This window comes from Arachis ipaensis, chromosome B01, assembly GCF_000816755.2.
Source record: "Arachis ipaensis cultivar K30076 chromosome B01, Araip1.1, whole genome shotgun sequence".
In the NCBI taxonomy this organism is placed as follows: domain Eukaryota; kingdom Viridiplantae; phylum Streptophyta; class Magnoliopsida; order Fabales; family Fabaceae; genus Arachis; species Arachis ipaensis.
In genome coordinates this window covers 127514448-127527694 of record NC_029785.2, presented here as the reverse complement: position 1 = coordinate 127527694, position 13247 = coordinate 127514448, and the positions used below count along the sequence as shown (strand labels likewise).

Below are 13247 nucleotides of genomic sequence, written 5' to 3'. Positions count from 1 at the left end.
CTAATTTATTTACATCAAATAATTATTTATTATTTAATTGAAAAAGTATAGGAACCAAGTGTCTAATCAGCCAAAAAGTGAACAACTCAATTAATTATAATTATTAATAATTAATTTTAAAATTTTAAATTCAAAATTTAAAAAATTTCAAACTCATTAAGTAAACCTAATCAAAGCTTATAAAAACCTTACTCTTTTCTTCCACATTAACCTACCTACCTCTAAAAATATCCACAAGAATTTTTGTCCACTCAATTCCAATCCAAATGCTATCTCATTCACTTGCTCCTGAGAGAGTGTTCTACCACTCTCGAAACATATATATAACATAGATTTCGATGGCTGATGGTTCAACCATGCAACACATTCATGAATCTTCTCATCTTGATTTTGGTTGGGTTGAGCAACGATGGGTCCAACCGGAAAAATAGAACAAGAAGGATGAGAACCCTTGTGTAAAGCTCTCATGGCCTCTGGTTCCAAATCATTGAAGGTATTCACTATGATACCATCAACTAAGGAGGCTTTCTGGCACACACTGAGAAATAGTGTGTAGATTTCACCTGATCGACAAAACAGAATCAGATCTGGAAGGTCCTTCACCTTGAAAGAAGCATAATCACAATCAGGAACGGCCATTGTTCGTTCCAAGTCAAAAAACTCGGGTTCAGATTCGAATTCAAAGAAGAAGCTTTCATCAAACTTTGGAAAGGAAAGAACGAAGGAGATGAAGGTTTTTATAGGCACAAGTCTTCGAATCGGTCAAATCGCGATTTCATCGCATCCAATCGGTCTTTACCTTGCACTTGGTTCAGCTTCAAGGATAAGGAAGGAGTGGTGGAACACGAGTTGTTCTTGAACAATTACAGAAATATAAAAAAAATATTTATTTAATATGAAAAAAAAAACATCCTAATGCTTAACAAAAGAAATATTGAGTTATATTTTATATTTAAAGGATTTAAAAAAAACTATGAAATTTTAAAAAAAATAAAGATATTCACATTTGCCATACAAAAACATTCAAAAAATATATAAAAGAACATCCATTTAGTATGAAAAAGAAATATTCTGATACTTAGCAGAAGAAACATCAATATATGTTGACTTATTTGTAATTCAAAAAATAGATTCAGAACCATCTAATTTACAAAGAAAAGAAACATTCTAATGCCTAGCATAAGCACCATCCATGTAGAGGTTTTAGATTCACCCAGAGGCATTTGGCTGATACCCTCTTGGTTCCCTAGCATTGTTGTTTATTTTTTTATTTTGCTCTTAATAAAAAATAAATTCACTTAGAAAAAATACTGTGATTAAAAATAAAATAAAATAATAATTGAATAATTAGCTACCGCAAAAATTTGATATTATTGAAGAATAAAATTAGAAATAAATTTTAACTAAATTAAACGGTAAAGAATTTCGATACATTAGAGACAAAAGGTATACTTTATACTTTATTGTATGTGTATCATTTTTTTTTCTTTTTTGCAAGTTTATGTACTAGTCATTCTACAAATATTTCATGATGAGTAAAAATTTTGAAGAGTAAAATTATTAAAAAAAATAAATTTATTTAGAATGAAAGTAATGTGATTAACTGTAATTTACTTAGACGTGATTAAAAAATAATTGAATAATTATGTACCGTAAAAAATTAATATTATTGAAAGATAAAATTAAAATTTATTTCTATGAATCATTTTTGTCCCCAACGTTTTCGTCCTATTTAAGTCCCTAACGTTTCAAAATCGTCTCAATTTTATCCGGCCGTCAATTCTGTTAACGGATCTCTAACGGTAGGACAACATTGAGCCAATTTTAAAACATTGGGATTTAAATAGGACGATTTACAAGTTTAGGACTTACCCCAAACGTTGGAGACAAAAACGATACTTTATGCTTTCTTAAATAATTGACTAAGAAATTAACGATTAATTAGGTTAAAGAGAAATCAAATTATCAAGAGATTGATGTTTGATTATTAATGATTTGCCATAGATGTATCTTTGCATGATCAATGTGGAAAGTGAAAAATATTGGTTAAGTCTCGACATCTCTAAAATCTTAACTCTTTTAATCATATCATCTTTTTAGTATTCACTGTTTACTTTTGCCTATTTTACTGTTTATGTTAAAGCTTTCTAAAAACTAAATTTTGATTGTCTGACTAGAATAATTAATTGACTATTGCTTACTTAATCCGTTAATGCTCATGGGAATGATAACCAACTCCTGTGGTATTACTTGAGAAAAACGATTGTGGAGATCTTGCCAAACAGATGAAGGAGAGGTAAGATAGATAACACTTTGTGTGATTGAGGGAGATATTGAGTGAAAGAACCAAAAAAGTATTAGGTTATTGCATCTTTCCCAAGATGAAGAGAGGGGATCATTTGCAGGAGAAGCTGAAATTGAACCTGTCAAAAGCCATACTGAAAAAATAAGAATTGATGTAGGACTCTGGCTTGGATGTATATAGTAAGGACGGTTTGGATTTTGAGAAGGATTTAAAGTGTTGTCATCTATTGCGAGAGCTTTGTTATTGGGTTTTGGCATATATGGATGAAAAAGAATAACAAAATTTTTAGAAGTTAAGAAGTAGGAATAACGGAAATTATCAATAGGTCGCTTATGAATTACAAAGAGTGGATTAGAATTGATCCTAACGGTTGTTGATGTAATGCCGGGAATGACCATGTGTTAAATTGTTATACTTGCTGTTAAATTTTTTTCTATTTTATTGCTTCATTTTATTGTGTTGAGCTCTTTTACTTCAAAAAAGAGTTTTCACTATTAATGGATATTAACAAAGTTCTAAGTGTTTTGATACCATAACAAAAAAATAAAAATAGAATTAAAAAAATAAAAAATATATATTAAAGTTGTTATTTTTATATAATACAAAAATTATTTGGCACAAAACCTCCAACAATAGCTTTTTGGAAAACTTCATAATCAACATCATAGCAGCCCACTTTCCTCTAATCACCAAACAAATATTGCAGTGGGAATATGTACAAAAAAAGCTCCCCTGGAGTCCAATACGGAAGACGAAGGATCCGTTAACATTTTGGGGATGAGATGCAAAGGATCATAAGGCGAGTGTGGAGTCATCCTATACATCCTAAGCAAAGAGGTAGGACTAAGAGGAACTGCATGCACCCTCTTCTGGCACTGCAACAACTGGCAAACAAACCCCATATTTAGATCGACAATACCCCTTACAGCCTTCACCAACTGAAAAGCATCATCAAAGCTCTGTTCTTCCCTCCACATGAGGTATGCAATCACCAACGAAGTAGACCTAGACACACCTTGACAACAGTGCACAAACACCCTACCACCTTGTTTCCTAACATCCTCAAAGTAATCAAACACATCATATAAGATACTAGTAATATCCTCTGAAGGACTATCCTGAAGCCACAATGTTCTATACACAAAATCAGCCTTAAAATATTCGGAGCACACAAAACCAACACAGTTCAAGATATGAGTGATCCCATTCTGTTTCAATATATCCCTATTCTTAGCAACAGCATCACCACCAAGGTAAACATGTTCAGCAACCTTTGAACACTCCTTATCAAAAAATACAATTCTATCCCTCTTCAAGAGTCTACTAACACCATTATTGTTACAACTATTATTATTACCACTACTATTACTGCCATTATTGCAATTCCTATTATTGTTCATCTGAATTGAGGAGAGATCAAGATTCAATCTTTCACCAGGATTACCTCTCATGCCGCCACCGAGGGTCAACGGCGGCTGTGGGGGCAACCACTCCCCAATGTCATCTGATCTCGCTTGCGGCCACTCATCGAGGCTCCGCCGGGCTATCAAAAGCGGCTGGAGGGGCGGCAGGCTCGACCGGGACTTGGAACTCTGTTGCAATCGCGGCGTAAGTGGCGGCGGACAGAACTTGCGATTCTGGCCGGTGACAGTGTCTCCGCCGCAAGAATTTGGATCCGCCTCACCGGATGGGTTATTGCTGGAAGCGGTGCTAGTGCGAGAGGAAGGAGGAGGTCGCCGGCGTTGATGGTGGCTGACGGAAGCGCGGCTGTGCGGCGGTGATGGAAGCAGGGGCCGAGGAAGAAGAATGGAAGGGAAAAAGGACGAAGGAAGAAGAAAATGACAGAGGTAGAGAGGGAGGAAAATAGGGCAAGGAGAGGAGGGGCAGCGTAGGTGGTGGTGGAAGAGGGAGTCAGGGGCACATGAGGTGGTTGGAGTTGGAGGTGGCTGATCTGTGGAAGGATTATGGCTCATAAATGTGAAAGATTGGGGGTTTGGGTGAAATGACGTCGTTTTGAGTTGGGAGGACTAATATGTCCTGTTTTGAAAAGCTACACGTTTTGGTGTGAGAGAACTAATATGTCCTGTTTTGAAAAGCTACATGCAACGGGAGCCATGTCAACGTTTTCCGTTGAGTCTAACGGAGTCAGTTTAACGGAGGGGTCAATTTGTCCGCGTTTTGGAAGAGTCAGGGACATGAATGTATTTTCCAATCCTTGAAGATGAAAATGTCCGCGAAAAAAAAAGTCAGGGACCTATTTGTCCTTTACTCAAAAAATAAAAAGAAAAATCATTTTTTATCTTTACTTAAAACAAATATATATATATATATATATATGAAATAAATCTCTAGCCTAGGCCTTCCTTTTTTTTCTTGAAAAAATAACTACGGTATGTGCGGGTGAAACACGATCCCAATTCGCAATGCATATAATTGAAGTAATTTGGTTAAAATGAGAAGTTACATCTTAACCAAAAGGGGTTACGAGAACTTCTAAAAATGATTCTAAATATGTAAATTGAGCCGAACACTTAAGCATATATTTTAGTTCAAGAGTAATCTTTTAATCTTTTTAAGAGCATTCATAGCGTCTTTCATTCTTGTCCTTTCACCCGGAGACTCAGCTGAGCAATTCAGAGCTAAAGTCATTATAGACAACAAGCAGTCCTGTTTAGTATCTGTTTCTCCTTCTTCCACCAATAATTTTGCATCAATGATATCAAGTAGTGAATCAGGGCATGACATTTTCACCCACTCTTTGATGCTAAACTCTCCCACAAACATTTCATCAGTGGGTTTTTTCTGTGTGAAGGTCTCCATAAGTAAAATTCCATAGCTATACACATCACCTTGCCTAGACACTCTTCCCTCAAGTCCATATTCTGCAGAATAAGAAGAAAAACAACAAAGTGGAAAACAAAACAAATTTTATTAGATTCATAGCTGATTGCTATCAAGGTTTATTACATAAAGCATAAGATTAAATAAGAAACTCACCAGGGGCCATATAGCCTATTGTGGCTAGATTCATGGTTTGAGTGATGGAGTCATCCCCACTCAGCAATTTTGCAATGCCAAAATCAGTCACGTGGGCAACCATGTCTTCATCTAGTAATATGTTGCTGGGTTTCAAATCACAGTGTATAATTGGTACAGAACCACCATTATGCAGGTAATCCACTGCTTCTGCAACATCTATCATTATGTTTAGCCTCTGGATCATACTTAAGCCATGGTGTTCCGAGTGTAGCCACCTCTCTAAACTCCCATTAGGCATGTAGCTTAGGATCAATGCCTTGAAGTCCATGTTGCTGCAGCTGCTAATGATTTTGGTTAAGTTTCGATGGCGGACACTGCGCAATATCTCACATTCAGCATCGAAACTCCTGAATGCTCCTTCTAGTCCCAGATTAAACACTTTCACTGCAACGTTCGTCCCATCTGAGAGTTCTCCTTTATACACTCTTCCAAAACTCCCTACACCAAGCAAGTTGCCATCATTGAACCTATCTGTTGCTTGCTGAATTTCATAGTATGATATTCTTCTCCATCTTGCTCCCGATTGATCCACCTCTGAATTGTTGACCACCTTGTGCTTCCGGAATTTTAGGATGCAAAGGAATGCCACAAGAAGGGTGGCAACTATTGCTGCAGATAAAATATATGTCAACACAATATGTGCATTCCATTTTCGGGATTTTTCAATTTTACATTCCGAAAAATGGAAACGTGGAGCACCACATAATCCTTTATTCCCCATGAACGACTGAGCTGAGAAGTTTGCAAAAGGTCCCCCATCCGGGATTTTTCCTTTTAACTTATTGTGAGAAACATTGAAATATTTCAGATACACAAGTGCCTCCAATGTTTTAGGAATGACACCAGACAAGTTATTTTCTGATAAGTCAAGTTGTTCCAAACTTACCATACGACCAAATGATTCTGGGATGGGCCCTTCAAATTTGTTTCTTGCTAAGGTAAGAAGAACCAAATTCATAAGATTGCTGAGGCTTCTTGGGATGCTACCTGAAAATTGATTTCCTGATAAATAAATCCAACTTATGGCTTTTAGATTTCCACTATCTAATGGGAGATATCCACTTAAATTATTGGAAGATAAGTCTAAAAGCAATAAATCGGACAGCCCCCACAAGGTGGAAGGTATTGAGTTGAATTTATTTGAAGAAAGCCGAAGCCATCTTAATGAGGAAAGATTGCTTAAGCAAGAAGGTATAGGGCCAGATAACTTGTTGCTTTTAACGGTAAATGAATACAAGCTCGTTAGTTGACACAATTGATTCGGAACAAATCCTTCCAATTGGTTGTCATCTAAAAAGAGGCCTTGTATCTTTATTAATTTCCCTATGCTAGTAGGAAAGGTTCCAACAAAATTATTATCACCAAGGTCAAGGTTTATCAAGCTGCTCAAGTTGCCAATACTTGCTGGAATGGTGCCTCTCATTGAACAACTCTTAAGATTCAAGTCAACCAGAGAAGTAGAAAGGTTTCCTACCGATATTGGAAGAATAGAATCCAATGGATTTTCAGAAAATATCAAGTTTTTGAGAAATCTACAATTTGTCAAAGAATTTATAATGCTTAGCTCTGAATCGGATGAATCACTTGTGAAATTATTTGCACCAAGATTGAGCAGCTGGAGACTTCTTAAGCTGCCAAAAATGTCTGGAATGTATCCAGAAAATGAATTGTAAGCCAAATCTATGGTATTAAGCATAGTGGCATTGTACAAGGAGCTTGGGATTCTTCCACTGAGATAATTAATCCCCATGTACAGCCTAACAAGTTTTGGAAGCATGGAGCCTAGGCTTGCTGGGAGGCTGCCTGATAAATGATTTCTAGTAACATCAATTTCTTGTAGGGTAGAAATATTAAATATTGATGGCGGAATGTAGCCACTCACATTGGCGAAAGGAAGATTCATAATCTCTAAACTACGTAGATTACCAATCTCATTTGGTATTGCACCTGCCACAACATATGTTAAATTGCATAAATAATGATAAAGTTAATCAAACTCAATTCGGAGAGTCATATTGGCATAACATACGATACCTCTAAAATTGTTATGGCCAAGATAGATCTCTTTGAGGCTTGTTAAATTCCCCATGGCAGATGGTATGTTTCCACCGAAGGTGTTGTAGGATAAGGATAAAAATTGCAGTTGCTTGCAATCAAACAAACTGCGTGGAAGTTCGCCGGATAAGGCATTACTATACACGTAAAGCCCTTTCAAGTGTGGAAGATGGTGGAAGATGAGCTCCGGCAGTTGTCCGGATAGGTTGTTGTAGTCGAGGACAATAAACTGCAGTAACGAACTGTTGATGATAGCTGAAGGGATAGCTCCTGAAATTTGGTTGTGAGTAAGATACACATATTGCAAAGAATGAGACAAGAAAATGTTGGAAGGTAAGGGACCCCAAAACTTGTTTTCAGAAAGTTCAAGCGATTGCAGGGAAGTCATGTTGAACAGAAAATGTGGGACTGTGCCAGAGAAACTGTTCCCTCTCAGTAACAGGTATTCTAGTTTGGGTAGAAATTCAAACCAGGACGGGATGCTTCCTGTGAATTTGTTGAATCTGAGGTTGATGATCGTCAGTCTGCGTAATCCAGCTAGATCAGCAGGTAGAGTACCATGGAAGCTATTGTTGGGAAGAAGCAAGAGAGAAAGGAATGACAGGTTTCCAAGATGCGGAGGGATGGTGGCATCAAGAGCCATGTAAGCGAGATTCAAGGCAGTTACTCTGCGGTGGGAAGAGCCGCATGTGACGCCAATCCAGTTGCAAACTGAGGTACTACTAGACCAGTTGCTTGCGAGCACATTGTTGGGATCCAAGGAGTTAAAATGGTCCCTCATGGCAACCAAGGCCGATTCATCGCTAGCCATGTTCAGCATTGCAGCTGATACCACCGCCACGTGCCAACGCAGCAATGACAACAGGGTCGGATATAAGAGGGACTTCATTTTCATTGCACCTTATCTTCTGCTTCAATGCAACATTTTGCGTTGTATATATATGTGTGTGGAGAGAGAGAAGAGATTCCTTTCAATTGTTCGTCCATCTTCCTTTGTACTCCAAGTGGCAGCCGAACCTGGTTCGCAGCATCAGTCAATTACGAGGAGAATTAAAATCGTGATTAACAACAGTGCTTAACGATCTAAGACTACTTTAATTCGTTGGCCCAACTTACACTTAAAAAGACACCACGAGTTTTGATTAATTTAGAATAAAATCAAACTTGATTATTCTAAATCCGTTTCCTAGGAAGATCCGTCTCCATATTCCATTAAAATCTCTTCCTCTTCGATCTTGTCACCTTCCAAAGTATCTTTGCTAACAAACTTGTCAACCGTTGCTCATGTGGCTTCCTCGTAGTAATCAATGCGTAAGACACAAGAATCCACATCACATTGGTTTCATCAAATATACAAATACAAATACCCTTTGTTGATTATATGAACATCTACAAACTCATCATCTTCTTTGTTTTACACCATCAGAAACCACCATGATATCATCCTTAAAGTACACAGCACCCTCACCCCTCGCCGGCTCTGCTGCATTCTCCTGCAGAAAGCGTGTTCCTGTTCCAAGGCTACCACCCTCTATTCAAAATCTTCAACAAAGCACTGCACTACCCTCTTTCTCTTCCCATAAACCACTTTACATTATTCCATGCACTCAGAACCTCACATTGTCAACTAAACCTAGAAGGAAGGTTGCAGGGTGTCATGCCTATGAGGCAGATAAGTCACAGCCACAAGCAGCAGAGACATCAGAGGCAGCTCAGAAGCTCAAGATTGGTTTGTATTTTGCTACATGGTGGGCACTGAACGTTGTCTTCAACATATACAACAAGAAGGTTCTCAATGCTTTTCCTTACCCTTGGCTCACTTCCACTCTGTCCCTCGCCGCAGGCTCTCTTATCATGTTCATCTCCTGGGCCACAAAGCTCGCTCATGTCCCTAAAGTTAACATGGATTTCTGGAAGGCCTTGTTCCCGGTAAGCCAATATTAGTGTATCACCCTTTTTTGTTTACCATCTATGGCTTTGATACTAATTCTGTGTCTGTGCCTGCAGGTTGCAGTAGCACACACCATTGGGCATGTTGCAGCTACTGTGAGTATGTCCAAAGTTGCAGTGTCATTTACTCACATCATCAAGAGTGGAGAACCGGCTTTCAGCGTCCTAGTATCGAGGTTCTTGCTCGGCGAATCGTTCCCTATACCGGTTTACTTATCACTGGTGCCAATTATTGGAGGTTGTGCTCTTGCTGCTGTGACCGAACTCAATTTTAATATGATCGGTAAGGCCATTTACTGTATAGCAAGGTTGATTAAATTCTCATCAAGATCAAGTAGTAGTCTAAGTAGAAGTAGAACTCTTTTTTGGTTGATTGTGTAGCACACACCATTGGACATGTTGCAGCTACTGTGAGTATGTCTAAAGTTGCAGTGTCATTTACTCACATCATCAAGAGTGGAGAACCGGCTTTCAGCGTCCTAGTATCGAGGTTCTTGCTCGGCAAATCGTTCCCTATACCGGTTTACTTATCACTGGTGCCAATTATTGGAGGTTGTGCTCTTGCTGCTGTGACCGAACTCAATTTTAATATGATCAGTAAGGCCATTTACCTTATAGCAAGGTTTATTAAATTCTCATCAAGATCAAGTAGTAGTCTAAGTAGAAGTAGAACTCTTTTTTGGTTGATTGTGTTTTGCAGGGTTTATGGGGGCTATGATATCAAACTTGGCGTTTGTGTTTAGGAACATATTCTCAAAGAAGGGAATGAAGGGCATGTCTGTTAGTGGAATGAACTATTATGCTTGCCTTTCCATATTGTCTCTATTGATTCTCACACCTTTTGCCATTCTTGTGGAGGGTCCTAAGATGTGGGCTGTTGGCTGGCAAACTGCCCTCTCTCAGATTGGTCCAAATTTTGTTTGGTAATCACTAATCAATCCTCTTTTCTTATTACTATCAAACATTAAACTGTTCAATTTTCTTTGTCAAAAATACTTGAGGACATTTGGGCTGTAATTTTTTTCAGGTGGGTAGTTGCTCAGAGTGTGTTCTACCACTTGTATAATCAAGTCTCTTACATGTCTCTTGATCAAATATCTCCCTTGACATTTAGCATAGGGAACACAATGAAGAGAATTTCAGTAATTGTCTCTTCCATTCTTATCTTCCACACGCCAATTCATCCCTCCAATGCACTTGGTGCTGCCATTGCAATTCTTGGCACCTTCTTTTATTCACAGGTGCATTCTTATTTCCTCTATTTTTAGTTTGTCTTTGTATGTACTACTTGAATATTCAGAGACACACTGAAATCAAACCCATGATTGAGAAAGTTTTCATATTGCACAACACAGGAAAACCATATATAGTCACTGTCAATTTTATCTATGCCGGCCAAGTAAAATGGATAAAATGGAATGGTTTAATGTCTAATGAGTGATCAACTAGGGTCACACTATTAATTTGTAAATGTAACACAACAACTGAGAGCTTTTATGTTATTTCTTTGAACAGGCAAAACAGTGAGGCCTAATTCAGAAGCTAAGTTAAGTGAATGCTTATTCAAGGATGGAGCGAGAACTATGAGCCTGTCAGTGATAGTGAGAACAGTTGATGTTACTAATCATGTTTTGATCTTTGTCATTGTAGACGAAATTTTCGTTTCTTTCGTGTAATCTAAGGTTGAGAAGAATTTACTTTGATTCAATAAGGACTAAGAACGAACTCTGGAATGTGAGTACACTAATGAGGATTTCTATAGCCCAAAATTAGTTACACTTACCAAAAAAGAAGAGGATTTGTTGGATTAGATCTCACTAACTATTTGTGAGTAGGTCTAATAAGCTAATTATTGCAGTTGTGCCTGTATAGAAAGTTTGCTTGCTGTGTATATATTCAATCATTCATGAAATTTGCTGGCAGGAATATAGTACCTCCCAAACACAAAATGTTGCTTGTCATAATTATAGGGTATGGGGGGACTTGTCACCTTGTCGTATATACCCTAACCAATATGAGGCTGTGATTATCTGATTAGTCCCCAGCCTCATGATTTAGGGTACCCTAACTCCAATTACAATTGTATTATGTGTATATTAAAATCAGTTACCAAAATTAATTATTAATATAAAATATATATTAAAATATAAATATATATTAAAAATAAATTAAATTATATATATTTATACATAAATATATTAATGATTGATTTTTTAGTATAGTAATTTTTTTCCATGATGTCATTGGGGTTGAATAGTGCCAACTCATCAAGGGAAATATGATATCAATATTAGTATTAGTATTAGTATTAGTATTAGTTTAATTCACATCATAACTATAATTCCCACGCAAATAGTGTCCACTCATCGTTACCACTACAACATTTTAGGATCATATATACATTCTCGCATTTAGCAGAATTCTATAGGGTCCCTTTCTCTCCATCAAATAATTAACTTTTCTAGTCACCAAAAAAAATAATTAACTTTTCTGATCCTTATCCAAATACTACGTGGCATTTTTTCCCCCTCTTTTTTCAGTACAACAACTATTTGTTTATTGATTATATAATTAATCCTGTAACTCTAAAATCTAAAAATAATTTCTCTACCAAAGAGAAAAAATGAACAAAAGTTTGCAAAATCATTGAAACAAGATAATACGAGAATTACTTGCTAAAAAAAGAAATAGTAGAGTTACCATTGTAGGAAATTAACGTGTAAATACAAAACGATTCGGCATTTTTATCGTGNNACAGCACCTCAATTATTTGCATAAATATAATTAACAATCGTCAACTTAATTAGTTTATCATTCAAGCCATTAAGCTTGCAAGCTAATAATAAAAGCTGCAGAAGAAACTAAGGTGGAGGATCCAATAATGGTGGTGTTTTCTACAATTGAGAGAGCTGTGTCTGTGAAGATACAGATACCCCTCTTCTTATTCTTCACATTATCACTATTATGTGGCTCCACTCCCATAGAAGCAATCTCAAAACACTTAGATCCGTCTCCATCTTTTCCAAGCAACTTTCTCTTTGGCACTGCTTCCTCTTCCTACCAGGTTTTTAATTTACCGAATCTATACCTCTTTAAGAAATTTTTTTTTCAGTGTGTGTATATTAAATTATTAATTGTGAGTATTGTTGGTAGTACGAAGGTGCTTACTTGAGTGATGGCAAAGGAATCAGCAACTGGGATGTCTTCTCTCACAAACCCGGTCAATAATAATCCAACAACACTCTCTAATTTAATCATCGTGGTTGAGGGGATTATGGGGGTCAATATGAATATGATTATTGCAGGTAATATTGTTGATGGAAGCAATGGTGATGTTGCAGTTGATCAGTACCATCGCTATCTGGTAAATCTTTTAAACTTTACTTCTATAATTGTTTTTCTTAATAAATCTTATCTTTATTTACTGTCAAATATGGTGATTATTATAGTGCTTAAAAGTCGGCATATAAATTGTTAAAAAGGGTTAAAAATTAATGTTAAAGAAATTCTTTAAAAAATAATAATTTATGAGTATATATTTTTTTTTCTTTCAATTTATGTATATAATGTGAGTATAAATTATACTAATTTATGTGTGTATAAGTATTTAAGTAGATGTATACAAAAACTAATAAAAATATTAAAAGAATTAGTGTATTGCACAATTAGTTGTTAGTTCTCATTATTTGCTAAAGAAGTAACAATATTTTCCGGTTATTTTTAAGAAAAATACTTTTTCATTTTCTTTTATCTTCCATGTGCTCACAAAAATAAAAATTAATTAGTTTGTATTTATATTTCTACATAAACAATATATATGCTTTCTGAGTTGTAAAGTTAGGAGATTCCTATCTTTTAGATTATTTAACGATTTCTGTATAGGGTGTTAGGTGTTAGG

General features: G+C 36.4%; 5 protein-coding genes across 8 annotated transcripts in view; 2 read left to right on the top strand and 3 right to left on the bottom strand.

Moving 5' to 3' along the window:
- Positions 1–639, bottom strand: part of LOC107613567 (UDP-glycosyltransferase 88B1-like) — a 1649-nt gene extending 1010 nt beyond the window's left edge. Inside the window, exon 1 of the mRNA XM_016315640.1 lies at positions 220–639. Within this exon, the coding sequence (XP_016171126.1) occupies positions 220–639 (420 nt within the window). The remainder of the gene's footprint in view (positions 1–219) is intronic.
- On the bottom strand, positions 2992–4278 carry LOC107613560 (protein-tyrosine-phosphatase MKP1-like). The gene has a single exon (XM_016315628.2). It carries the CDS (start codon positions 4276–4278, stop codon positions 2992–2994), a length of 1287 nt encoding a protein of 428 aa, XP_016171114.2.
- LOC107613554 (LRR receptor-like serine/threonine-protein kinase EFR) lies at positions 4674–8397 on the bottom strand. Its single transcript, XM_016315614.2, has 3 exons — positions 7379–8397; positions 5303–7291; positions 4674–5187 (listed from the first exon to the last, which is right to left on the bottom strand). Exons 1-3 carry the CDS (start codon positions 8292–8294, stop codon positions 4850–4852), a joined length of 3243 nt encoding a protein of 1080 aa, XP_016171100.2. The 5' UTR covers positions 8295–8397; the 3' UTR covers positions 4674–4849.
- Positions 8526–11249, top strand: LOC107637366 (glucose-6-phosphate/phosphate translocator 1, chloroplastic-like). The gene is made up of 5 exons (XM_016340791.2): positions 8526–9328; positions 9407–9632; positions 10050–10272; positions 10377–10590; positions 10865–11249. The coding sequence occupies exons 1-5, from the start codon at positions 8834–8836 to the stop codon at positions 10874–10876; spliced, it is 1170 nt and encodes a 389-aa protein (XP_016196277.1). The 5' UTR covers positions 8526–8833; the 3' UTR covers positions 10877–11249.
- Positions 12094–13247, top strand: part of LOC107637358 (beta-glucosidase 46) — a 4017-nt gene continuing 2863 nt past the window's right edge. For 2 of the 4 annotated variants that reach the window (XM_016340785.2, XM_021104253.1), the window contains exons 1-3: positions 12094–12413; positions 12503–12569; positions 12655–12713. In XM_016340785.2, coding sequence (XP_016196271.1) covers positions 12231–12413; positions 12503–12569; positions 12655–12713 — 309 coding nt within the window. In that variant the 5' untranslated portion in view covers positions 12094–12230. Of the gene's footprint in view, positions 12414–12500; positions 12570–12654; positions 12714–13247 lie in introns of those variants that run through there. The other 2 variants (XM_021104247.1, XM_021104252.1) reach the window with 2 other exon arrangements.